General features: G+C 33.8%; 1 protein-coding gene across 1 annotated transcript; it reads left to right on the top strand.

The window, feature by feature from the left end:
- On the top strand, positions 1 to 27,710 carry PRR27 (proline rich 27). Its single transcript, XM_029234695.1, has 16 exons — positions 1 to 51; positions 1,490 to 1,516; positions 2,282 to 2,305; positions 2,389 to 2,430; positions 2,822 to 2,848; positions 4,381 to 4,404; positions 4,502 to 4,546; positions 6,131 to 6,253; positions 6,753 to 6,785; positions 7,569 to 7,592; positions 7,982 to 8,008; positions 9,463 to 9,486; positions 9,575 to 9,619; positions 10,490 to 10,609; positions 23,199 to 23,678; positions 27,705 to 27,710. Exons 1-16 carry the CDS (start codon positions 1 to 3, stop codon positions 27,708 to 27,710), a joined length of 1,122 nt encoding a protein of 373 aa, XP_029090528.1.

The following is a 27,710-nucleotide window of genomic DNA, read 5'->3' as shown; positions in this document are numbered from 1 at the left end:
ATGAAGTTCTTCCTTTTTACCTGCCTTTTGGCTGTTGCTCTTGCAAAGCATGTAAGTATAATAAGATATTTATGAGTATCTATTACCTGAATATAAGGATAGTGAATCTTTTATGCAGACAATGGCAGGGGTAGGCAGCAAGGAAGTGTGACCTTTAAAACCTATAATCAAAGATGACGTTGGCCTCACCTTACACAAGATATCAAGGTGGACAAAAATACTTTTTATAAAGTGTTCTCCTTGTAGGGTTGGAAAGATTTTAGTCTTAGGTTAAAAGGCACACACTTTCTTCCATATCTGTTTGAATTTACTGGGGAACTATTTTCACTCCAAGAACCACTTCCTAAAAGTTAGAAACATATTAAACCATAACACGGACATCATTCAAAGTTCAGGAGAGTGACAGGTAAAATGTAGATTCCCAAACCATCTCTCAAGCACATGTCAGAATTCCGTCATTCTTGACTACAGTACCTCAGCAGATATGATGCTTAGACAGGAAACAAGCATGTGTTGAAGAGTGCTAACTTTGAAAATTACTTGCCAAATAACCTAACGCAAAGTCATCCCTTAACTTCTCAAAGCATTGTATTCTTCTAGTAAGAATGTAATAATAATATTCATATCACACGATGATAAAGAAGGACTAGATTCTTCATGTGAAGTGCTTCGAAGACACAGGCACACAATCTATTAACTTCCTCAGGAGTAACTCAGTTTTTCCCTTACCCTGCAGCCTGTGTTGCCAATCCCTCTCCCATACCCAGTGTCTCACTCCCTACAAATGCACTATATCATCAGGGTAACCAGAGTTCTTTGCCTCCTTTGCATTTCCATATCTCACATATCAATCTTGAAAAGTTTTTGTTATTAAGTTTAGAGCCAATCCAAGAGCATAGCCAGAGTAAGAATTCTAGTTAGGCAAACAGAAAAATATAGTAATAATGCTTCAGTGATCAATCTTACACCAAGATTCATTGTTTCTTTCTTCTGTTTATAATCTCCTAGTCTTAACTACTCTTCTCCCTTTCTCTCTAAATCAGTAATTGTCAGTATTTCCCTTAAGATTAATTAAATCTAGCAATTAACATAAATGAAATAAAACAAAATGTGATGGTATTATAATATTTTAAGATTCTGTAGCACATCTGCACATACATCATATTATATTTTAAACTGTGACAGGATTAATATCAAATACTGAAAAGCTAAGAACCCAACACTTCCTAAAAGCAATAAATACATTAAGCTATAAAAAGGATTCATTTGAAGTACAGAATGATTTGCTTATTAATATTAGAGCATATAATATTACAATAATCATGAAAAAAATCAACTAAACACTACACATTTCCAGAAACAAATTTCTAAAACTCTCTTGCCATCAAAACAAGAATAAAAACAAAACAAAACAAAAATAGTGAGATAGGTTGGCATTTAAAATCTACCATAAAACTGAAACTTGTATTTGTTTTTGTTTCTTTTATAGGAGATGGAACATGTCTCCTCCAGTGAGGTAAGACACTTTGGTGTCAACATAAAATCCTTTCACTTAGTAAAAACATAATATGCCTTAAACTCTTGTCCTTAAAATAGTTTTTCACCAGTGAGTCTAGAACTACAGTCAGAGACAATTAGAAGTGAAGCCATAAAAAAAAAGTAGATATGGAGGAGTAAAGACCAAGAAATCTACACATTCAAATCACCAAGATTAGATTTGTGCATTTTTTCTGAAGACCTCTCAATATTAATGATGTTTGTTCACAAGTCGTGATGAACATTTTGTGAGTACAATGACAGGAATCCATTCTATGTTTCTGCAATGAGGACTCAAGCTTTTCTGGAACTATGTTAAATGCTACTTTCCAAATGACTTCCTGGCCATAACAGATGCCCACAGACAACTTCAAGGTCACCTAAGCATTTTCTTGTTTTCTTGTGATGTATTTAATCTTTTTTAAAGAGACAAAACATGATAACAATAAAAAAAAGAACATTGGAAATTGTACAGAGGAAATATTTTCTTTCTTCTCTGTGGATGATATTTGGGAGAGCTTTTGATTCAGTTATTCATAAACCAAAGCACAATGTGAAATTAGTTAGTTATCTGAAATATAATAATTATGTAGAGGAAGTGAAACTTTGGCTAACTTTGTTGTGTAATTCAGGTAAAAACTAATATGTTATCTACCCAATGGATAATGGTTGTAGATTGATATTGTATTAAGCTAGAATGAATTTAATTTAGGTAAATAAGTAATATTGTCTTTCTCTTTCTAAGGAATCTATCAACATGTCCCAGGAAGTAAGTCCTAAATTCTTAAATTAAATATATTTTAACTTTCTTTTTTTAATCAAAGTTATAAAATAAATTTATTTAGTTCGTAGAAATATAAGCAGGGAAAGAATGTAGTCCTTCATCCCAGCAAGGTACATCCTGATTACTTTAGTTTGTTAATCTTCGATTGATGAGACTGCTTTTCCTATCAAACATGGGTCACTTTCTCATTCAGCCAAAAAGATTATTATTTTTAATTATGATTGTGAAAATGGTGATGTTTTCATTGTTTCGCCAAAATGCTATGGACTAACATGAAAAGAATTCCAGGAAAAGACTTGTGAGCCATTTTTGAGCCACAAATTTAAAGCAGAATATCTTAGAAAGAATTTCTTGTTAAAAGTTCATCACCTTTACTTTTCTTCCTTAATTCTGTACCCTTTTGTTCAAAAAATTATATTTTCTTTGCTATCACTTTATGCTCAAGAATATTACCCTGGATTTCAGTAACTGCTATATCTTTTTGGTTTTGTTTTCTTTTAGGAGAACATTTGTTCCACATCCTGTGAGGTATATATTGATTTCACATCAGTAGTACAATGTGAAGTAAAATATAATATTAGAACCACATTGAAATTAACCTGGATTTGGAAAATATATTTCAAGTCAATCAAATTTGAAAACCAAGATTATCTTTAAAGAATGAGACCAAAAGTATACCATCTTCTCTTAATTCTATGACTAATTCAAATGAAGAAAATATATCTTCCCATGAATCAACTAATACATTTCATTCCCAGATTCTATGAGGAATGAAGAACTTGTCTTTTAATGGTTTTCATTCTTGAAGTCTCAAACTTATTTTCTTCTTTTTAAAATTATTTTTCTATTGCAATATTTTCTTAAAATTGACTCAATCAATTTGTTTATCACAGAAACAATATATATTTACTTCCAAAGGCATGTTAGTTGGGTTAATGATTTATTTTTCCTAATACATAATAAAATAAGTAAGGACTATTACAATGAGAAAGAAAAGCTTATCCATGCCTTGCCTAAAATTATCTTGTGCATCCATTCATTCCCTTGACAAAGCACTTATTCAACAAGAACTATGTCCCCAACACTACCTTAGCCTCTAGGAGTACAATAATAAATATGATAATCTCTGGAGATACAACAATAAATGCAATAAACAATGATAAATACCACTGGTTGTATGTTTATCACCAAATAGAAAATTCTACTATAATTCATACAAAACTCTTACAATGTACATTGGTGCTCTTTGACAGACATATCCGGTATCTGACTCCAGAGGAAAGTACATTTTAAATCAAGCCAGTGTCAAATCAAGAACCTACCATTCACCTTCAGTGTAGTTTTAGCCTGAAAAACCTCTCAATATTGCTTAGGGCAGTGTTTCTCAAAGCGGTACCTTTCAAGTAGCAGCATCAGCACCACCTGGGCATGCTTATGCACTTTAAAATTTGAGAACCTCTTGTTTAAGCGGGGGTGAAAGAGGGAATGGTCACTAGTATAATAAAGACATGCTGTGGTAGAAATATCCAAGCAATGAGCAAAGTGGGAAAAAGTGTCTGGAAAGGAAGAAGCATAGCCATGGCCCGGAGCCTTGTGTCCTGAGGCATAGCCTGAAGGCTTCCTACTTAGTGTCTAGGAAGTCTGCTTTACGGTTTCTCTAAGCTTCAGGTCTGTCTCAAACGGAGAGCCAATGGTAGCCTCTCATAAATAACAATTGTGTCCTGTAGAAAGGGTTTGCAGGATTTAGTTTGTCACACACCTCACTAGTCCTACTTTGTAATATTTTTGTCACCTGTCTACACTCCCTAGGCATCTGATATTGTATGAATAACATAGAATTGATGAAAGCTTTAAAATGAAACATATTTTCAGTCACATGTTATTAATTTTACATAGAGTGAGGGCTCTCAGTAATTTATTTAATCTGTAATAAATAACATAATTTCTCAGTAATAGTAGCTTGGGCCATAAATATACTTAATTAACTGTCCCTTCTACTCTAGTACAACTTTAAGGCTAAATCGTGCAGGTTAAGTTAATTCTTCTTTTCTTCCCCTAAGGAACCTGCTGAAGTTCCCAGGGAGGTAAGTAATTTTCATTCAAATAAAATGGAATTCATATCACCCAGCCCTGTTTTCTTTTTGTGTATTTTTATAGCAAGTGCTTTTGTTTTCTTAACAGAAAGTTAAGGTTACTCTGGAAGATAAGCAATACCTGAAACAACTGGTAAATTTCTCGTACAAATTATAATTTCAAGTAAACCATGATAGTATTGCTGTTTCTTCTCCCAAATGTTCACACAACTCATTCCATCCCAATGAGTTATTTACCCCCAATTTATAGTAAGTAATATATTTTTTGTTACTTTAATTTCCAGCTATTATCTTATCAAACTTGTGGATTTATAGTTTAATAAAAATGAGTGTTGAGTAATTATCCAACTGATTTTGAAGGAATTACGAACTTTAGAAAATATATTTCAAGTTTAAATGGTGTGAGTGAGATACCAGTGTAGTTGAGGTGTCACATTTTTGTCCACTCAACTTCTCTTTAACAACAGTGTCATAGAAAGATATCGCAAGTGTAAAGGTTTCCAAGCCATATATAGGAGGTCATGTAACCCATCCTCTGCGGATTAGAGAAGCTTGCTGTGTGTACAAGGAAAGAGCACCTGCTTTGGAGTTAGCAACTTGTATTCCAACCACAACTTCACAAATCATTACTTAACCTCTCCAAGCTACAGTTTCCTCAACTAAAAATGAAGATAGTTATATTGACCCTGAGGAATTACATTAGATGATATGTATTTCAATTATGCAAAAAATTGCTTGGAGCACAGTAGTTAGGTGCATCTAAAAAGAAGGTAACAATTATTATTATCATATCCCTACACAGAGCAGACATACCTGCTAAAACCTTTAGAACAGAAGCAGTCTTTCATTGAATACTTAAAAATTGGGACTCCCCAGATAAGACCTCTCTTTTTAGGAAATTCTGACTGTCAGAAAGGCCATTCTTAACTTTGTCAAAATGCTCCTAGTAGCATTTTCCTTTTGTACCACTCTTTTAAGGTAATTCTGAATTCATCCAATAATTATTCCCAGGCAATTCTAAAGACCAGTTGACATTCTACATGCCCATTTATTTTCAAATCTCTATGAAATTAAAATTCTCCTGAGTGAAGATGCCACTGTGGCTTTATATTTAGTCTCTAAAAAAATCATCAGAGTCAGATCAAAGGCTCTGGAATTTACTAGAATATTTATTGAGCCTGATAGATAGATAAATAGAAGATAGATAGAAAGATAGACATAGCAGGCACTATGAAAACTGTTATATATTTTAACAAATATAATCCTACATGGTAAATAATGCTCAGATAAATTAAGCAATATGAACAGGGTCATGGATTCCAATACCCAGGATTAAGGGAATTAAAGTTCAGTTCTATCTGACTCCAAAGACCAGACTTCTTACATACATGGAAAAGAAAATGACAGACACTTACCTTCTAATTCAAGAAATGTTCCTTTCCTTTCTTATACATACCTTTGGTTTTTCCACATAGATATTGTTCTGGAGGCCTTAATAATCAGACAATTTCTTTAATTTTGCAATTTGTTATAAATGTAGGAACAGTTACAATAAATGTTATGTTACTAAACTATTCTTGTTAGGTAAATTTGCCACCATTTATAAATTATCTAATTCAATAAAGTTCTAAGTAACTTGGTTCTTCCAAAATCTGCTTTTGACACAAGGAGGAAATTCAGCATTAGAGTAAATATTGATAATTTTCTTTCTCTCTAGAGCAAAATAAGTCAGTTTTATCAGAAGTTCCCCCAGTATACCCAGGCTCTATATCAAGGTCCAACTCTTACGTACCCATGGGTTCAAGTTAAGAGAAGTGCTGAGCCCTTTATTCCCACTGTGGTGAGTGCTGCTTTTTTATTTGTTGTTTGCTTGTTTGTTTTTCTTTTTCTTTTTGGTGAGGGATGAGTTCAGGATAAATATATGTAAAATAGCTAGAGACAAAATGTCCCAACGAGTTGTAACTGAGAAAGCAGAACAAATGCAAATAAAATCTTGTAGTCCAGAAATTAAATAGCAAACAAAAAATAGCCCAAATGTAGTAACAAATAACAATAGTAACCATAGTGACAAATAAGAAATTTAATTTGAATTGTTCTAAGTGTATGTTCCTACATCATTTTGCTTGGCTCCTCAAACAAGTCTCTAATATATGAGGGGATAGTAATCATTAATTTCATGTAACAAAAATATTGTTTTGTTAAGAAAATACGAGAAACTGAAGTAACTTGCCCAAGTTCCAAGTACTCTCTACCATTTTGTTTCATAAAACAGTCTGTCTTAAGGAACTTTTTCTCATATGAGGAATAAATAACAAAAGTTTTCCTGACCCTTTTTTTGGTTACAAAGCAGACAGCAGCTCTCTACCAGTGAGGTAAGGCATTTTCCTACAAAGTCAATACCCTGGTAACTAGCAAGATATTATACACTTATTATACACTGTACTAGACAGTCTTTGATGTAGTTTTTAAGCAATAAATCTAGATTTATATAATATAGGAAAATCGGATCTTCAGATCTCAAAGAAAAATCTGGGGAAGTCAGAACAAAAATGTACACATCCAAGGATACAAAGATTAGATCTGTGCTAGTAGACCTTGCCAAAAATGTTAACACTACTTCTTTTTTAAAGGTCACCATTAATATTGCTATCACACCAGAAGACATGGTGTAGATATTACATTTTATAAACAGAGTGGGAGGAATCCAATGTATCATTCTGAAATAAGAACTCTAATTCATCCAGATCCATACAAAGTGCTGTTATCCAAACGTCTTCCAGCATATCACACATGATTAAATACATTTTCACGTTACACAAGAAATTGCCTAGTTTTTTTTTTTTTCTTTTTTTTTTTTGTGGTACACGGGCCTCTCACTGTTGTGGCCTCTCCCGTTGCGGAGCACAGGCCCCGGACACGCAGGCTCAGCGGCCATGGCTCACGGGCCCAGCCACTCCACGGCATGTGGGATCTTCCCGGACCGGGGCACGAACCCGTGTCCCCTGCATCGGCAGGCGGACTCTCAACCACTGCACCTCCAGGGAAGCCCAAGAAATTGCCTAGTTTTATTCCTACTTAATAATGAATGAAAAAGTTCAGAAAAGAGAAATAATTTTACGAGTAAGATTAAATGCATCATTTCAAATTTTTTTAAGGAATCTGTCAGCTCCTCTCAGGAAGTAAGTCAAAACCACTTATATTAAATATAGTTAAGAAATTACTTTTTAGTTTGTTATGGTTATAAAGTAAATATTACTTATTTTGCATAAATATAAGCGGGAAACAATGTGGCTATGCATCCAGTCAGATAAAATGTATTTATATATTTATTGGTTCATTGATGAGATATGTCATTCATCACTCACTTAAGAAATATGTATTTAGCAAGTATTATGTCCTTACATGATCTTAGATCTTTGGGATACAACAGCGATTGAAAACACAATAAAAATAAAATTAATTATTCTTCTTTATAAAAGAGGGGTTTTCTGCATATATTCAAGATGAAATTATGTATAACCAATACAGTGAGAATAAAATGTCTAATTCTTTTTTAAATTTTTTTAAGGAAAATTCAAAGAAGACTGTTGATATGGTAAGGTATTATTTCTATATGAAGCTCTATTTAATTCATATTTTCAAAAACTAATATGAATAGTTAGGTCTATCTGAAATGTTCTGCTTTTAATAAAATAGAGTTATATTTGTAAGTTACTTAAAAATATAATTTCTCTCCACCTTTTAATGTGTTTCTCTCAATTGCCCTGAATTCTTTCAATTAATCCTTCCATGTAAGCCAGACTTTCCACATAAGTTTTATATGGTTCCACTGCCTCTTTCTTTTTTTTAATCAAACTTTACTATTTTTTGAACTGGAAATTTTACTTTTTCTTTTTTACCTTTCATACTAATATCCTTTTTGTAACATGAGAAATATCTTTAATTCCACAAATATCAAAAATATACTGCTAAGGATTCAATCATCCTGGTCCCCAGATATTGATTACTTTTTTTATTTCTCAAGGAATCTTCTAGTAGCTCATATAGTGAGGAGAATGGTACTTTTAATATAAAACAATTAGTTTATTAAGAAATACTGTATTTTCTGTTAATTATTTTAAGTAAATTAGGTATTGATAATTTTTTAACAGAGCCACGTCAAAATAGCCAGTAGACATAAAGAAAAACATGTGTAAGAAATATACACAGAGTCATTTTAGAGGTCTGAAATGAAGTAGATATATAGCCAAGAGTAGCTGTTTTACCCCATGCTTTTGATAATGTTCAACTGGACTCTGGTTCATTGGTAATAGTAATTTTTAAAATAAGCCAAAGCCAAATCAACATCCTGTCAATTGCCTTCACCATAGTTCTACCCTGAGTCTCTCTCACTGTTTAAAGTGTTGAATACTGGATTGGGTTATGAGTTGTGTAAATCACAGGTTCAAGAACACTTGCTGTGTTACAATGAGCCAAATGTGTAAGCACAATGGGAAAACTTCCTGGGAGAGGAAGTTTTGGAGAGCATGGATTGTGGCCCACAGTCTTGTGACCTGAGGCACAGCCTAACATCTTCATCTTTACTGAAGGAGGAAGCATTCTTTACCCTTTCTCTCAAATTGGGGGTACCCAGGCACTAAAAGAAAGAAAACAATGATCTTCCCAGAAAGGGCATGCAGGCTCTGCCACATACCTCAACAGCCTGATTAGTTTTAGTTTTTCTCCTTTCTCTCTCTCTCTCTCTCCCCACCTTTGCATCTGCATATACTCCATGAGAATTTGACATTATATGAACAATATAGGTAAATGGAAAATTCAAAACATATTTTCAGTCAAATATCATATGGACACAGAGAATGCTCTGATAATGAATATTTAAACTCATTAAATCCATAATACATTCCTATAAAGTAGTACTTTGTTTTTTGGTAACAGTGGTTTTGCCTTGAATTATTAAAATAATTAGCTCTAGTTCTCTACTATAATGACATAGGCAAAATTACTCGTGAGCTATCTAAGTAAAGCTGATCCTCATTTTCTTTCCCTAAGGAATCAACCGAAGTACTCACTAAGGTAAGTAATTTCCGTTCAAACAAAACTAATTACATATTATCCCATATTTTCTTTTGTATTTATCACAGTTTATTTTTATTATTAATAGAAAACTACATTGACTGAAGAAGGAAAGAATCGCCTAAAATTTCTGGTAAATTTTCCTTGCAAGCCTTTGTAGCACAACCAGTCTCAGCTTGGACACTGAACTGCGATCCTCTCAAAAAATAAAAACAAAAAAATGCTATTTTTAATACAGTCTAATTTCTATAAAAGTCTTCCCTATACTTTGTCAAAACTATTACAAAAACATTCTCCCATTGTACTAATTGGACCATTGCCATGTATCCACCCAACCATTATTCCCCAGTTATTCTAAAAACCCATTGATTTTTCATTTTGTAAAAACAGGAAATTATCCTGAAGGCAGATGTCACTGTGTTTAATTCCAATTTTAATCTCTATAATAATCTATAGTTGGACCCATATAGATGGTTCAAAATACAACACAGAGGAGAGGGATATTTATTAATAGGTGACAGGCACTATACCAAGTGCTCTCTCTATATTAATTCATTTACTTCTACAAGGTAAGTGACACTCAGAGATTAACAACTGACTCAGTGTCACAGATTCTTCTAAGATAAATCACACATTCTATATGACTCTCAGGACAAGGGTGTTTCCACCAGACATGGAAAAGAAGCCACAATCTGAGACACTTATTTAGTAAATTAAGAAATTATCCCCTTGCCTTCTTACACACACCTTTTTTTCTTTTCTTTTTTTTTCTGCTTAAATATTTTGGCATTGGGGTCTGAAATAACCAAAGAATATTCTTAATCCTACAGTTTATTTTATGAATGTAAACATAGAGTTAATTTTATATGAATAACCTCTCCTTTGCTTAAGTCTGTTTGGTATCATTTAGAATTTATCCAAATAAATAAAGCTTTAGTTTATTTGGTTATGTCCAAGAGTGCTCTGACGCATTGGATAATGGAAAAATTATATTTTTTTCTAGGACAAAATCAACCAATATTATCAGAAATTAACCTGGCCCCAGAATCTCAAGACTATTTCTCAGTATCAGAAAACTATGAAGCCATGGAATCACGTTAAGACAAATGTTATCCCCTATCTCGTGAGTTCTCCCTTTTATTTTTAATTTTAAAAACGGAGTTATCTTTTATAGTAAAAATAAGATAGGGAAATTAAATTCCAGCAAGCTCTCAAGTAGAAGCTGAAACAAAATTAAGTAAAAATTCTAGGCTGGAAATTAAATTAAATTAATCGTATAGTACAAATATAGTTACAATAAGCAGAAATAATTATAATGATAAATTTTGTTTACATTGGATTTAAATTTCTTAAGCGTTTGCTTATAATATTTCAGTTTATTCCTACAGCAATTTTTCAAGGTGGGTCAGCATAGAGAATATGACTTCCATTTCACAAAAGTATCTGAAATTCCAAAAAGTAGCCTGACACAGCTCTAATTAACATTTCTCCTTTATTTCATTTTTTAAAAAATGTGACTTAGGAAACTTTTTAAACATTAGGAATAAGGGGGAAAGCAGGAAATTGCACCCAGAGAACTGACAGTTTAACATAAAAATATAGGACTGGAATCAGAAGCCCTGACATAAATAAGCTTTTGACTTTGGTCAAGTCACTTCATTTTTTCAGGATTTTTAAATTATGATTTAATTTATTAGATATACATGTAGCATTTAAAGATATCTGTCCCATAATTAGAGAAAATAAGAATTTAGCATCTGTAGTTTGAATATGAGATGCCAAAATGATGCTCTAAATATTTCCATGGGGTGGTAAATATTCTTTTTGTTTTTTATTATAAGCACATAGCTAAAATATATTATTCCTTTCTCTTTTAAAGAGATACCTTTAAGATTCTTGAATTAACTGCTTCTACTTGATTATGGTAAGTATCTTTAGGCTTATAATTTAAACAATAAATAGGATTTTTGTATGAAGAATGCATAATGTTAATAGAGTTTCAACTTTAATTAAGTCATACTTGGTTTATGAAATATTTTAAATTTTGCTTACACCTTTTTGATTCACAAATGTAAGTAATCTGTGTATGTGCATGCATTTTATAAATATTTTGAAAATAAATTATAGGAAAGTTTCTCTATAGCTGATAACACATTCAGCCAGAAGCAACAGCTCTGGGTGGAAATTGTCACAAGCTTAATGGTCACAGGGATGTTAACTTATCACCTTTGAGTTCAGACTCTGAATTTCAGTTTGGTGGAAGAGAGTTTTCCTACACAAGCTAGTTTAAAACAAATTCTCTCCATTATTTTCTCTGGAAAAATCACCACTGTTTTAAATACACAAAATCTACTTTTCTTAGTGTCTCTCTTTGACATTTTAACCATTGCTTTAAAGCCATGATGAAGGGCCAAGGAAACGAATAAACATCAGTGTTGCTTTTTTGTGCAGTCACCTTTTCTTTTTCTTACGTTGTCCATGCAGTATATAGGTCATCTCCAATCTTGGAATTCTGTCTCACTCAAGTTATCTTCTTGTTCCTTTTATATGTCCTGCAATGAGACAAAGTACGTTTCAGAGAAATGAGTAATAACAGTGGTAGTAATTTATTGAGGCCTTACAATGCTAGTCACAATTCTAAGCCCTTTGCATATATTAAAAAATTTCATATTCACAAAAACCAAGGAGGTGGTTAATATTATCAGCCAATTTGAGATAAGGAAACTGAGGCCCATGGAAGTTAAAAAAACTTGTTCATAATCACCCTGCAAAAGTGGAAGAGCCAAGACTCTAACACAGATTTCCAGCTCTAGGACTCCAACACACCACTACTGATGCCAAACTACACCTAAAGTCCACCTAGGGGATTTTTTGGCTTTAAGTACATTGTCACAAACATGATTTGCTTTGTCATGTCATTTTGGCTCTCCAAATGATGAAAACGGATCAGACAACTTCAAAAAATGATTTTATGTGAGAAGAATAACTATTGTGAATAAGAGCTGAAATCACAGCTGTATTTTATAAATAACAATATTTCCATTGTTATAGTTATTTATACATTTGTTTTACACTTTTAAAAAGCTGATCACATATTCTATACTGTGAGAGACATGAGGGAGACAGAAATAAGGTACCAAACTTATCCTCATTAAGCTCTATTCTAGACAAAGATACAGGAATGGCAATACGAGGTGCCAGATGCTAAATTAGAGGCATGAGAAGTAGCTGGTTGTACAAAAAGTTCGTGATGCATCAGACTTAAGTCATAAACTAAGTCTTTCAGATAATTAGAACTAGACTAAGCAAAGCAATGGCAGAGAAAAAACGAAGTCAAAAGGTATTGAATTGGCAGGAAAAGTACAAAAGAAATAGAGAAACAAAAAAATGCACAATAGATTTTAAAGATTTTAATAATTTTAAGCAATTTCTTAAAGTATCAACCCAAGGTCATTTTGCATAATGATTTTTTTCCCTAAAACCTAGATTTCAATTAGATAAAAGGGTTTTAAATGTAGAAAGCATTTTATGTCTAATAAACTATTTAGAAAATAAGAATAAATTTTCCTTCAAAATTGGCTAAAAATGTAAATATTTACCACTTAATGAATAAATATAAATATTACTTTTATATGCAGGATTGAAGAACCTTGCTATCAATTTTCACTCATTCATTAAATTGCTCCACAAATAGTTATTAAAACCTTACTATGGGGCTTCCCTGGTGGCTCAGTGGTTGACAGTCCACCTGCCGATGCAGGGGACATGGGTTCATGCCCTGGTCCGGGAAGAGCCCACATGTCGCGGAGCGGCTGGGCCCATGATCCATGGCCACTGAGCCTGGGCGTCCGGAGCCTGTGCTCCGCAACGGGAGAGGCCACAACAGTGAGAGGCCCGTGTACCGCAAAAACAAACAAACAAACACCTACTATGTGCTAGGTATCATGTTGGACACTAAAATATATTAACTAATAATCATTATAAATAACAACATTCTGCTAGAATAGGATGGATGGGTGTGTGTTCTGTATACAAGCATACATTGTTTCTTGAATATAAATCTAATAGATAATATAGTATTATCTTTTTCTTTTTAGGCTTGACTGGAAAATCTATCTTCTACATTTTCTTATCTACCACTTTACTTCATACTACCAACATGTTTGGAGAGGCCCACTAATAAGACAGAAATGTTGACGGAAAGGAAGACTGTGCAGAATATTTCCTGAATTATTTATATTCTCCCTGTTAGTTCATGTTGAATATACTGGGCTTGTACGGTGGTTTCATAAAACTTAGTTGATGATTATTTAAAATCCTTTCCCTACTCTTTCTGAGTTGCAGAACTACATTTCTTTTCCTCTGAAAATAAAATTTCAAGTGCATTCTTTGGTGTGTAATCATCATTTCCATTGTTCATACTGGTCCACTAGGCTATGGATGATAATATAAACAGTCCTTTAACAATCAGTTTAAACCAGCTTGATTACCACCAAAATAACTGTACACTTTCTGGGTAATGCAATTTTACTTCTCATAATGGATAACCTTGAACACTACAAATTATATTCTCCAAACACAGCTAGGTTTACAGTACTATTCAACCATTGTTTTACCAATTTCTGATTTATTTGTGCTCATAATCTGTCACAGCATTAATCCCAAATCTTCACCAGATCCCTCAATCCTCCTCTCCCGGGTCACATTGTCACACTAAAGTAGGGAGTCAGGCATTGAGAACATAAACCTTCCAAGGCCCCCCATTAATGGTATCAACAAATGGAGAAACAGGAAAAGCAAATAAGTGGATTCATGCGTGGAATGTAAGGGAAAACTCTAAGGGGGTGACATGTCCCAGAAGACAAAGGGATAGGGAAAGATAAAGGAAAGCTGATTTAGGAGGAAGGGATAAAGATGAAAATTATTTGAGCTTAGAAATTTGTGTTAAGCATCTGCTTATGATGGGAAGATATTGGAGGAGTTTTCACAGGGGAGTGACATTACATGATATGTACCTTTGGTGAAAAGATTTGAAAATTGGAGACTTTTTCTTAGACACAGTAGAATACTCCAATCCTTTAACCCTCTCATTGTATTCCATTCTGTCCAAGCCCCCTTAGGCTCGCTTCTTATTCAAGCTGAACACTGAAGTGTTTTTCAGAAGGAGGTAACATATGCCATATATTTTGAAAGGGTAAGAGGTAGAAGCTAAGATAATTTTTCTTTGCCTTCGTAGAACACTCCATCCCTTTTTTCTTTGTCTTCGTAGAACACTCCATCCCTTAACACTCTTATTACATTCCATTTTCTCTATTTCTTATTCGCCTCACTTCCTTTCTTGCACAGCTCAGAATTCTCCCTTGATTTTTAAAAATATCATCTTGATAACTCATGTAACTCTTTGCACCTCTGTACTTAATCCTATGGGAAAACATCCAACCAGGAACTAAATTTCTATTGCCACTCCATGCAAGGAGCTGAGCACTAAAGTAAGTTTGTTTTTTAACATTGTTGGTCACCAAAGACTACTTATCAAACTTTGTCTTGTTGGCATTAGAGTTAACAGCCTTCTTCAACACTCCCTGGAAAAAATCTCACTGGAAAAATATTTGCCTTTCTACTTTATTGACAAATATTTTGTCCATCAAGCCTAAACACTATCCACCTCCCTAGTATGACACTTCAATAACTTGATCTAACTCTGAACGTAACTTTAACTGTCTCCTTCAAGTCTCAAGGGATGTGGTGATCTTCCTCTAGTTCAAAGCTAACAGCTTTTTGGTGCTTTTTAAAATTTACTCTGTGGGCTTTCCTGGTGGCGCAGTGGTTGAGAGTCCGCCTGCCGATGCAGGGGACACAGGATCGTGCCCCGGTCCTGGAGGATTCCACATGCCACGGAGCGGCTGGGCCCGTGAGCCATGGCCGGTGAGCCTGTTTGTCTAGAGCCTGCGCGTCCAGAGCCTGTGCTCCGGAATGGGAGAGACCACAACAGCGAGAGGCCCGCGTACTATAAAAAAAAAAAAAAAAAATTTCCTCTGTAATCTATCCTTTTCAATGATGTTCAGTGGGGCAAAGTAATAATGATGATTATCATATCTAAAACCATTTGAACAGCTATGTGCAGGGTAATTTATATATTTGTCTCAATTATCCTTACAATTATTAATATTACTCACATTTCTTTTTTTTTAGAATAGATTAATGTTTATTACATCTGCCATATTAATTTAATATAGGCCACATTTATGATCCAGTAAAGGTTTTTTATGTGTTATGTGCAGCCTTTAGTGTACATATAAGGGTCATTAAAATTATTGTGCTTAGTACATTTAAATATATATATATATATTTTTAACATCTTTATTGGGGTATAATTGCTTTACAATGGTGTGTTAGTTTCTGCTTTATAACAAAGTGAATCAGTTATACATGTACATATGTTCCCATATCTCTTCCCTTTTGCATCTCCCTCCCTCCCACCCTCCCTATCCCACTCCTCCAGGCTGTCACAAAGCACTGAGCTGATCTCCCTGTGCTATGCGGCTGCTTGCCACTAGCTATCTACCTTACCTTTGGTAGTGTGTATATGTCCATGCCTCTCTCTCGCTTTGTCACAGCTCACCCTTCCCCCTCCCCATATACTCAAGTCCGTTCTCTAGTAGGTCTGTGTCTTTATTCCTGTCTTACCCCTAGGTTCTTCATGACATTTTTTTTCTTAAATTCCATATATATGTGTTAGCATACGGTATTTGTCTTTCTCTTTCTGACTTACTTCACTCTGTATGACAGACTCTAGGTCTATCCACCTCATTACAAATAGCTCAATTTCATTTCTTTTTATGGCTGAGTAATATTCCATTGTATATATGTGCCACTTCTTCTTTATCCAATCATCCGATGATGGACACTTAGGTTGTTTCCATCTCCGGGCTATTGTAAATAGAGCTGCAATGAACATTTTGGTATATGACTCTTTTTGAATTATGGTTTTCTCAGGGTATATGCCCAGTAGTGAGATTGCTGGGTTATATGGTAGTTCTATTTGTAGTTTTTTAAGGAACCTCCATACTGTTCTCCCACCAGCAGTGCAAGAGTGTTCCCTCTTCTCCACACCCTTTCCAGCATTTATTGTTTCTAGATTTTTTGATAATGGCCATTCTGACTGGTGTGAGATGATATCTCATTGTAGTTTTGATTTGCATTTCTCTAATGATTAATGATGTTGAGCATTCTTTCATGTGTTTGTTGGCAGTCTGTATATCTTCTTTGGAGAAATGTCTATTTAGGTCTTCTGCCCATTTTTGGATTGGGTTGTTTGTTTTTTTGTTATTGAGCTGCATGAGCTGCTTGTAAATTTTGGAAATTAATCCTTTGTCAGTTGCTTCATTTGCAAATATTTTCTCCCATTCTGAGGGTTGTCTTTTGGTCTTGTTTATGGTTTCCTTTGCTGTGCAAAAGCCTTTAAGTTTCATTAGGTCCCATTTGTTTATTTTTGTTTTTATTTCCATTTCTCTAGGAGGTGGGTCAAAAAGGATCTTGCTGTGATTTATGTCATAGAGTGTTCTGCCTATGTTTTCCTCTAAGAGTTTGATAGTTTCTGGCCTTACATTTAGGTCTTTAATCCATTTTGAGTTTATTTTTGTGTATGGTGTTAGGGAATGATCTAATCTCATACTTTTACATGTACCTGTCCAGTTTTCCCAGAACCACTTATTGAAGAGCTGTCCTTTCTCCACTGTACATTCCTGCCTCCTTTATCAAAGATAAGGTGACAATATGTGCATGGGTTTATCTCTGGGCTTTCTATCCTGACTTCAGACTATACTACAAACCTACAGTAATGAAGACAGTATGGTACTGGTACTCTTATATTTCTAATAGCTATTAATATTATAACTTGCAGATGAGGAAATTTTAGTAGAAAAAGAATAAGTTGTCCCTAGGGGCATCATTCTATTTGGACCTGTTGATATTTACTTCCTGGTAATTTTTCCATTGTGGAGCACAGGCTCTGGACGTGCAGGCTCAGTGGTCATGGCTCACGGGCCCAGCCACTCTGCGGCATGTGGGATCTTCCCAGACCGGGGCACGAACCCGCGTTCTCTGCATCGGCAGGCAGACTCTCAACCACTGCGCCACTAGGGAAGCCCCCTGGTAATTCTTATAACAGTCTTTATCTAGCTACTTTTTATAGGTATTTTGCAGGACATCTTTTCTTTCTCCTGCACAAACATTGATGTTCTCTAGGGCTCTGACCTCAGCCACTTCTTTTCAAATTCAATATATTTTTTCCAAAATGTGTTATCCACTTTAAACATTTTAATTGCCACATAACAATCAGCTGATAAAATCAACTCCTAATTATCTAGATAACTTCAGCTCTAAATTTCTGTCCCCCAATATTAGACAGACATACTCAATTGACTTCTGAAACTCTCTCTATATGGTTAGCTTCCCAAATTAAAATGTAAGTAATATTAGAGGTAACGTGTAAGCAGAGCTTCACTTGAGTCCCCAGTGTTAAAACATTATCTGGTATTTAGATGAATTCCATATATTTCAGACCTAATATTTTATTACAGTAGACTAAACTGGAGCATAGCATTTATCATAGCTCCTAAATTTTTATGCCATAGCACATGGTGAAAACACCTTTAGGACCTGAAATGTTTCCCAGTAGGTGATACCAATCTCCCAGTGAATCTATAAAAAGAAAATCTCAATAAAGCACCCATAGAATGGCTACTTTTAAGCAATTTTATTTCCTGGTAAGCCCTCCAAGAAAAATTAATTGCAAAGTGTATCCCTAGGTAAGTAAATGAGGTGACTTCCACTTAAGGAAGTTTAGCCAGAAGCCAATTAGTTGTTGAAAGACATCTGCCAAAAAACATAGTTTGGGCTTTGATGTCATTTATGTTAGGTAATGCTGACAGTAGTTAAATAGCGGAACCAGATTTTATGTGAAGGGTCTTCCTAGTCAGACTAATAAAGCCATACATTCTTTTGTCACTCTCTAGAAGAGAAGTACAAAATACATTTTATATTTTCTGAAACAACCAATTTATAATATTAATGTTCATAGGGTCAATCAAAATGAAGCTTTTATTTTGGGCCTGCATTGTGTGTGTCGCTTCTGCAATGGTAAGCAAATGGACTTTTTAAATTACAGCAATAATATACCCATCAAGTAATTATAGACAGGGATTCGTGTTAATGGTATAAATTATTATAGTGTTGATAATGATGCAGCAGAGAGATATGTTAATGGACATGTGGTTTGCTGTGCCAAACTTTTCAAAAGAAATTTTTAAAAATCTGAATTTAAAAAGTTGTGTAACCTGAAAATGAATAAACAGCAAGGAGAAGAAGTGAATTCAGAGATGCAGTGGGCTGGAGAAAGATAAAATTAAAGGGAACCAGAATTCCATGAAGATGATCTTCACTGGTTATGTCTTCAAATTATAGAAAACTGGATTAGGCTTCCTCTGGCAGTGAAGTCCCACTGCTGGAAGTATTTATGTAGAGTCACAAGGAATACTTGATGGAGTTAAAATAAATGGACTTAATGACTACCAGTGTATTATAAATAGATGAGCCTCTAATGTAAGAAATAGCTGATGGAAAATTCTTAATCCTAGCCAACAAGTGAGCTAAATATCCTCTTTTGGAAAAAGAGAAAATTATGACATCTACTCCATAGGATGGCTTTGAAGATTAAATATGATAATTATGTAAAGTACTTAACAGAGCACCTATGATATAGTAGGAGCTCAAATGCTACTTGATATTAACTATTATTATCAGATTATTGACTGATACTACTAATTATCACCCTGTGAAAATTTCAAGATATTTTCCAATCTCCTAAAATCACCTGAATTAAACTCTAATTGTTAAAATAGTAAATGATGAGTTTCCTACACTATCTTGTCATTCTTATCTCATACTCTGTTGTATAATCTGTGAGAAATTCATAAAAGATATTGAAGCTTAACTGGAAAACAACTGGACATATGTTCCTTCTGCAACTGTTAAGAGGTGGCTACAAACCACATACATACAGACAAACACACACACAAATGCAAACAAAACCTGAAAGGTGAAAGAGAACAGCAAAACAAGATATATGAAAAAGACTGAATGATTTTTCAGATGGTAAGATTTATGTACATGTAGAAAATTACAAACCGAAATCTATCAGCCAATTTAAAATTTCCTGAGACAATGGTCTATGTTAAAAAATATAATGATGATAACAATAATAAATAACTAATTTATACTAGCGATTTATATTTCAAGAAGAAATTAACTATATTAATAATACAGTTGTACAAATTCTTCAGTAATAAAATCTGGGTACAGATGTTTTCAAATGAATAACCATAGTCAATTAATATTTTTCCTTTTCTTTTATAAGGGTTTCTACTTCATTGATGAGGTAAAACTTTTTTTTCATCTGTGTATAAATGTATTTGTTTTTACCTTAAAGTATATTTTACATTTTAAAACTCTCTGATTTTTTACAAGGCAATTTTGTGACAACTATTGCTGTTAAAATATTAATGCTATTAATCTCTTCTTATTTGATAGAAAAATATTTGTGGAGTATAAATATATTTGTGTTAAACATATTTACTGTAAGGTCTTTATTTCTTTTAAATGAGCAGAAGCATTAAGTAAGTGTACTCCCTTTAGAGTGTGATAAAATTTTTGCTATACCCAGGTTTCCTCCTCATGCCTCTATGAAATTTTATGACAATACTGTACTAAGTTTACTTCAGCAAACTAAGAGATTAATCTGGGAAGGCTTTGCCTGTATGAAAGATTAGAGCAGAAGAAAGCATGACCTAGGAATTACCAGCAGGAGGAGTATGTCCCAAAATGTTAAATGACTTCTGTGCAGCAAATACTCATAAATTATCACGACGCAGGACACTAAAACATTCATCACTTGACATATATTAGAATTTTTTTAGTTCTTTGTCATTTTTGCCTCAATTCTGATGACAGGAGCATGCTAAGAAAATGATACTGGTATCTATCCACAAGCATGCAGTAGATAAACATGACAATCTAGCAAGGAAAGGCCAAGAGATATGATCTGGATGTGTGCAGTTTGAACCAAATACCATTAGATATATGGAGAAGTAGCAGAAAGGTTTTGAAAATAATTTTTTAAATGAAAACAATGAGATAATACTTTGAATTTCTTATAAGAGTTAAGATTTTAATCATAAGAATCTAGGGCTCTCTGGTCACATTATGAATCATTGACATTTGTCTCTGTGAACACTCTGGAACATCTATTACTTGTGTATTATGCATCATACCTTCAGGTGACAACATGATCCAGGAGCAAATATTTTATCTCAGTAATTCAGGAAACCAACCTAAAATTGGAGAGAATATGATACACAATATTAAATTTTAATGAAGAAGCTTGATAGCTGGGAAACAGTAACCCAGACACAAGCAAAGAAACCTTCTCTGTTCTTTCCAATACCTAAGATGTAGCATGTGGACAGCACAGAGGAGGCACTCTATTTTTTTTTTTAATTCTTGAAAATCTATCAAGAAAAACAAAATATCCCAAAGCTACTGAGGAAAAATCTACATTCATTGAGAAGTTATATTGCAAAGCCTTGTTTAGTCCCTAGGGATTTTGTGATAAACCTAAATGATGATCTAATGTAAATATCTGGTGTAAATAAGTCACTAGCCAAAGAATTAATCAAAACACTTGGTTCCCTGTACCTAAGTATTTGTAAATAGTTATGAACAAGAAAATTTAAAGAGAGTGTAGAAACACTGGAACCAGTAGGACATTAAAATCAGTCATTGCTGATCTACTTTGTAATAAGGTATTTAGAATAACAGGACTGGGTCTACACAGTCATAGGAAAGCAAGGCAAACAACTATATTGCTTAAGAAAGAAAATTCTACGTTACTCACAGAGTTTTGGCAGTTATAGTCACTCGGAATGCCAGTAGAGATCTAAAGAAAGATTTTTTTCAGGGACCTGAAACTTAAAACCAACTTTGTTTTCTTTGTTGTTTTAGAATTTTGTCTCATCCAGTGGAGAGGTAAAATATATCTATATTTGTTTATACTTTAAGAAATATAAATATATTTTAAGAAATATATTTTATATTATTAATTTTCATTTTAAAATAGCATTTTCTGTCTAATAACATTAAATAATTCAGTATTATTAAATTTTTCCCTGAAAAGCTAAATAATTTCATAACATGTTATCTTTTCTTGCTGTGATGGTTGCATTTAAAAATGCATCTATAAGGATGAGCATATTTATATTTACACATATTGTAATTTTTTATTCATATTGATATCCTGCCCAATTTCACTGCCACTTCATTAGGTAAATACTTTTAAATGAAAATTATATAAATAAAGTTTTATATCATAGAAATGTATTGCTGATTAAAAAAAGGCAGCATTTTCCAACAAATATGAAAATTGGGTCTATGTTTATCAATAGTGCATGTTACTGACAGGTTAACTTGGAATACATGAAAAGAAAATAGCTCCATCAACCAGTTACCATTAAAATAAACATATGATAAGAAATATTAAATATGGCTTATTATATTTTAAATGATATTTATGTTATATAAATTTTTACTTTCTTGGATTATAATTGGGCTATGCAATGAATCAAAGAATCTAGAGTCTTAATATATAAACAAATACATACCAAATTTGCTCAGAAAACTGACAAAGTTATAATAGGAAATAAAACTTCATGTGTGTGAGACTAAGAAATGTCTTAATTTTCTATAAATTCTTACATAAGGTTGTGACCTTTGAGCTCCCTGACAGTTTTACATACATGTAATAGACAAAGCTAGAGAAATTAAAGGAAAATGAGGAGGTCCTTCTACCAAAAAATAATCATGTGAAATGTAATAGTAAATGCATTAGTAATATTTAGAATTTTCTCATTTCAAACACTATCGGGGAAATTAAATATGAAAAGCCCATAGTATATATTGTGAAATGATCATCACAATTAGTTAACATCCATCACCACATATAGTTACACTTTTTTCTCGTGATGAAAACTTTTAAGATCTGCACTCTTAGCAACTGTTAAACACACAATATGGTATTGTTAACCATAGCCAATTATATCTCAATTGGAAAAAAAAAAAAAAAGCCAGCAGTCATCCACATCCAGTCTGCTTTCCTTCTTAATAACAATTTAAGATGCCTAGCCTTGAAGGAGTAGAAGCTTTGAGGAAGGGTGGGAGGAATTCAGAAGGACAGCTAAAAAAGGTATAACTAAGTGAATGCACCCTTGGGGGCACTTTAGAGACTCAGTGGGTCCTGAGGGCATCCAGCTAGGCATGCTGTGCAGATAAAGAGGCTTGGAAGGACTGATCCTACACTGTGCATCTTCTTTTCTTCTATTGTTGTCCTGGCCTAGCTGGCATATTGTGCAGTTTATAACACTCCAAGTCACTGACACACAAAATATTTCCTTTTACATTGAAGTTTATTCCATCTTCTTCAGAAATGATTAGTTCTTATTTTGTAAGTGATGCAAGCACATTAGCCTTGAGAATGAGACTAAATTGGAATTCTTTAAAAAATAACCTTTACTCATTGTACATCATCACAGTCATAACATAAGTAATGTAGCGATAAGATAGAGGTAATAACTTTAACTGACTTCTTTGCTCTTGTTTAGGATTACAGCGGCAATCCTGACAGTCCTTACCCAGTTAACCCAACTCTGAATATTCCTTATCCCATACCAGACAGTGATTTCACTCCTCCTGTCTATCCTACAAGGAATAAGTTCCCCAATTACCCTGGGAATCCTGACCGTGATGCCGGGGTGCCCTCATATCCCTGGGTTCTCACTGCTCCTGGAGCCCCCCTCTACCACATTCCTAGTTTTCCCATACCTTCTTGGTTGTCCCATCATCCTCCCCCTCCTTGGGCTTTCCGCCTTCTTCCTCCCTCAAAAAGACCTATGGGACCTTATTTCCCACCTGATACAGCTGCACCTACTGCAGCCGATCCATATGTACCTAAGTCTCTTGCCCCACCTACTACAAACCCACCTTCTATCCCAGAGACTGAGCCACCTGCTGTGACAGAGCCTGATGAAGCAGAAATTGCAGCAGCTGCCCCAGGACCTCAGTCCTCTATTTCTCTTGACCAGGTGGGTTGCCTCAGTCTTACTCCTGTGATGCATGAGAGGTGTAGGAGCAGGAAAGAAACAGTCTCTCCACAAGCAAATATATACTGTATCAGCTGAAATATTTTGTACAGCTTTACTGAGACACAATGACATACCAATACTGAAAGTGTATACTTTGGTAAGTTTTGACATATTTATACACACCCATGAAAAAAATCACCAGGATAATGAATATATCCACCACAGCCAGAAGGTTCCTCCTGTTTTTTTTTTAATATTCCCACCCTCCCCTTTTTTCCTGTCCTTGATCTATTTTCTGTCAGTACAGATTGGTTTGCATTTTCCAGAATTTTATATAGGTAGAATCATACTGTATATACTTTTTTGTGTGTGGTTTCTTTCACTCAGCACAATTATTTTGAGATTTATCCATGTAGTTATGCATATCAATAGTTCAGTCTTTTTATTTTTTTGGAAAGTAGTATTAGATTATATGGATGTATCATAAATTTTTACCCATTTATTTGCTGATGAACATTTTAATTTCCAAACTTGATGCTATTTATTTATATCCAATTATATATTGAATACTGTACTGGCTTAAATTGCAATATTCAATAAAAGGGATTAGATGGACAGCCCTGCCTTGTTTCTGACATTAGGGGAAAGTTTTATTTTAGGATACCATTAGGTTACTGTGATTTTCACATTTAGTAAACAGGAACAGAGAAACATTTTGATCTAAAGCTAATTTTTCCCATTGCAGAGATCAAACTATTCTGAGTGCCCTGTGAAATCTGAGCTTTTTTTACTCTGGCTTGTGTGATCAAAAACTTTTTCCTGCTCTGTGCGAGTGCTAGATATTGTTCCATTTTGTCCTTTCAGGTGGTTCTTTACCTGACCTGAGGTAGTATCTTCATATGAATAATATATACTTGGTTGAAAACCTTAGGATAACATATTTATTTATTTATTATTTTATTTATTTATATTAAAGTATAGTTGATTTATGATATATTAGTTTTAGGTATACATCATAGTGATTTGATATTTTTATAGATTATACTCCATATACACTAATATGTATAAAATAGATAACTAATAAGAAAAAAAGTTGAAAGAAAAAAAAGGGTTATTACAAAACAGTGGCTATATTTCCCTGTGCTGTACAATATATTTTTGTTGCTTATCTATTTTATACATAGGAGCTTATATCTCCTAATCCTATACCCCTATCTTGCCCCTCCTAGCTTCCTTCTCCCCATTGATAACCACTAGTTTCTTCTCTATAATTGTAAGTCTTTTTCTGTTTTGTTATATACATTCGTTTTAATTTTTAGATCCCATATATAAGTGATAACATAGAGTATTTGTCTTTCTCTGTCTGACTTATTTCACTAAGCATAATACTCCTACATCCATTCACGTTGTTGCAGATGGGAGAATTTCATTCTTGATTATGGCTGAGTAATATTCAATTGTGTGTGTGTATATGTATATATATCACATCTTTATCCATTCATCTATTGATGGACACATGCATTGTTTTCATATCTTGGCTATTGTAAATAATGCTGCTATGAACATAGGCTAACATTTTTAGATCTTTGTATCTATGTCTTTGTCCCCCGTTTTCCTTCAGATTCTCTGCCCTGTGAATTTCAGCTATCTTGGACTTCATGGGCACCCACGTCCATCTCCCTTCACTAAGTCCTGGAAACAATCCAGGCAGTAAGATAGGACAATCATAGGGTTCATCTCCTTTGCTTCCTGTCTCTTAGGGATTGGTGTTCTTCATAACTTGATGTTTAGATCTTGAGAAACTGTTGCTTCTCATATTTTTGTTATTTTAAAAATTTGTTTCAGGCAGTTTATCTTACTCATATTGACCTAAAGAATAGTTCTCTGAACTTTTTTAAAACAATGATTTTTTGAAAAATATTTAGAAACACTTTGTCCCCAAGTTTTAGTAAATGTGCCTATTTTATAAAAGGGAAAGTGGGATTCTAAAGTACTTCAAAGATACTCTGAACCCTGGGCACAGGCTGAAAACAAATGAGAGCTTAAACCCAACAGTGAATAATTTCTAAAGTATATTGTTACTAATTGAATACTCCTAGTAGTTGTTTCCTAGAAGGGGGTACCAACTTTTCTTCTTGTTCCCTTGTTCTGATAAGGATCAGAATCAAGTTAAATGGTTGCTTGGAACTGCTCCAGAGAAGTCTGAAGAGCCATCATTATTCTCCAATACTCCACACATTAACATGTTTCTTCAGTAGGTTTCTTTGACACAAAGCACTCTCCTTCTACCAGTATATACATACTTGTAGTTCATGACTCACACGAAGGTAGAGAGAAATTTAAGAAAGTATGGATAAAAAGAAATTGATAAAAAAGGGCCTTGAAAACACTGCTAAATACCTTAGACTGTTTCCTGTAGCCAAAGGACTTTATAAAGGACCTTCATTGGGTAATTTGACCAGTTCTTTGTTTCCAAAAGCTAAGTCTGATGGCTTAGAGTATTCTAAATATGAGTTATGAAGAAATCACCAGGGCACAACTTCTTAAGGAATAAAGATTACCCAGAAAAGATAGGTCTAATACTAGGAAATGAAGTACATTTTATCATTTTGTTGTTTGTTTTGTTTTGTTTTTTAGGTAAAGAAATGAAATTTTCAAGAGAAGAGAGTGCCATGCATTTGTTTCTGTAAGTCATACATGATCATGAGACTTTAAAATCATGAATTATATAGATGTCATCTTCTGAACCCACTTTTGAATATATTTTTACTATATGAAATTCAGAAAGTGGGGTATGGAGAGGTACTGCCAGTCTGTGCCTAAGATCTCTGAAATTAGGAACACATACCCTGTGTAAGAAACTCAGGCAACTTTTGGACAGTTCTTCCTGACATTGATCCATATGGATTATGACTTGAATATCCTAAAATAATAGAGGTCAATATAGGGAAGAAACTTCCATGGGGGAAGGGGGTTGAGTTATGGGTGAAAGAAACCATTGTTAAAGTTCTCACAGATCATTTTTTATGTTATTTATTCAACTGCCATTCTTACCCCACACTGAGAACCACTGCTTTAGAAAACAAATAAACGAAGAGACAATTTAGATCTCAAATCTCCTGTCCCCACCTCCTCCCCTGCACCAGCCTTGCCTCCCACTTGTCATTACACACTGTCCTGGGAAGAAAGGCACTGGTCAACTAGCTCATTGGTTACACTCATTCCAAGCTCTTATTCCTTTATCCCTTTGTAAAGCTGTTCCAATTTTACTGTTATAAACATTCACTGGACAGGAAAATGGCAAGGCTTTATTTGACTGTCAGCCAAATCAGAATTTCTACGGAGGTGACATCAGTACTTAAAGTAGAATTGAAGACCAAACTTGATAGCCTTTTGTATTGTTGATGATGCCTCTTAACAGCAGCTTTGCCAAGGAAATTAAAAGGCTTAAATGTTGAGTTAAACCCTGTCTACTGCTATATTCTTTGGGTTTTTTATTTGTTTTACTCTTATATAAGATAAAAGGATATTAATTAGGGAATTAGTTCAAGATATTATGTAAATTTAACAATTTTCAATAAGTATTTGCATTTCATTTCTTATTATATTAATTACTTAATTCACAACAGATAAAGGAAAGAGTACTACTTTTCTGGGAAACGTCTCTTAAGGCAGAGAAGGAATTCTACTTCAAGTCATTCAGTATTAGGAGACTGTTGATCTGAACCCAACACTCATGCACAAAAAAGTTCTGTATAATATATACATATGTGCAAATAAATCATAGCATTGAATTAACATTGCACTTTTAAATTGTTACAAGAATGCATAATATCTACAAGAAGATAGAGGAAAACAAGCTTGATTCTCTTAAATGTGCCGTTGAATTGTAGCATGAATTTGTACATGACCATTCAATATAGTCCCTTAACATTAAAATCATAAAGCAGCAAAAGCAATTCTCTATAATACAAGTCATTTGGTACGTTTTACACAAAACTAATATGTTTTTTTTTCCCTTTTCAGGAATAA

The sequence above is a fragment of the Monodon monoceros genome, unplaced genomic scaffold (assembly GCF_005190385.1).
Source record: "Monodon monoceros isolate NGI ecotype Baffin Bay Population unplaced genomic scaffold, NGI_Narwhal_1 Super_Scaffold_20, whole genome shotgun sequence".
NCBI lineage: Eukaryota > Metazoa > Chordata > Mammalia > Artiodactyla > Monodontidae > Monodon > Monodon monoceros.
This window is presented reverse-complemented; position numbering and strand designations above follow the sequence as displayed.

Bases quoted from the DNA above. Each gene is read 5' to 3' on its own strand.
- PRR27 (XM_029234695.1), top strand. From the start codon at position 1: ATGAAGTTCTTCCTTTTTACCTGCCTTTTGGCTGTTGCTCTTGCAAAG. The intron at 6,786-7,568 runs GTAAGGCATTTT...AATTTTTTTAAG, and splicing joins AGCAGCTCTCTACCAGTGAG to GAATCTGTCAGCTCCTCTCA. The intron at 8,009-9,462 runs GTAAGGTATTAT...TCTTTCCCTAAG, and splicing joins CAAAGAAGACTGTTGATATG to GAATCAACCGAAGTACTCAC.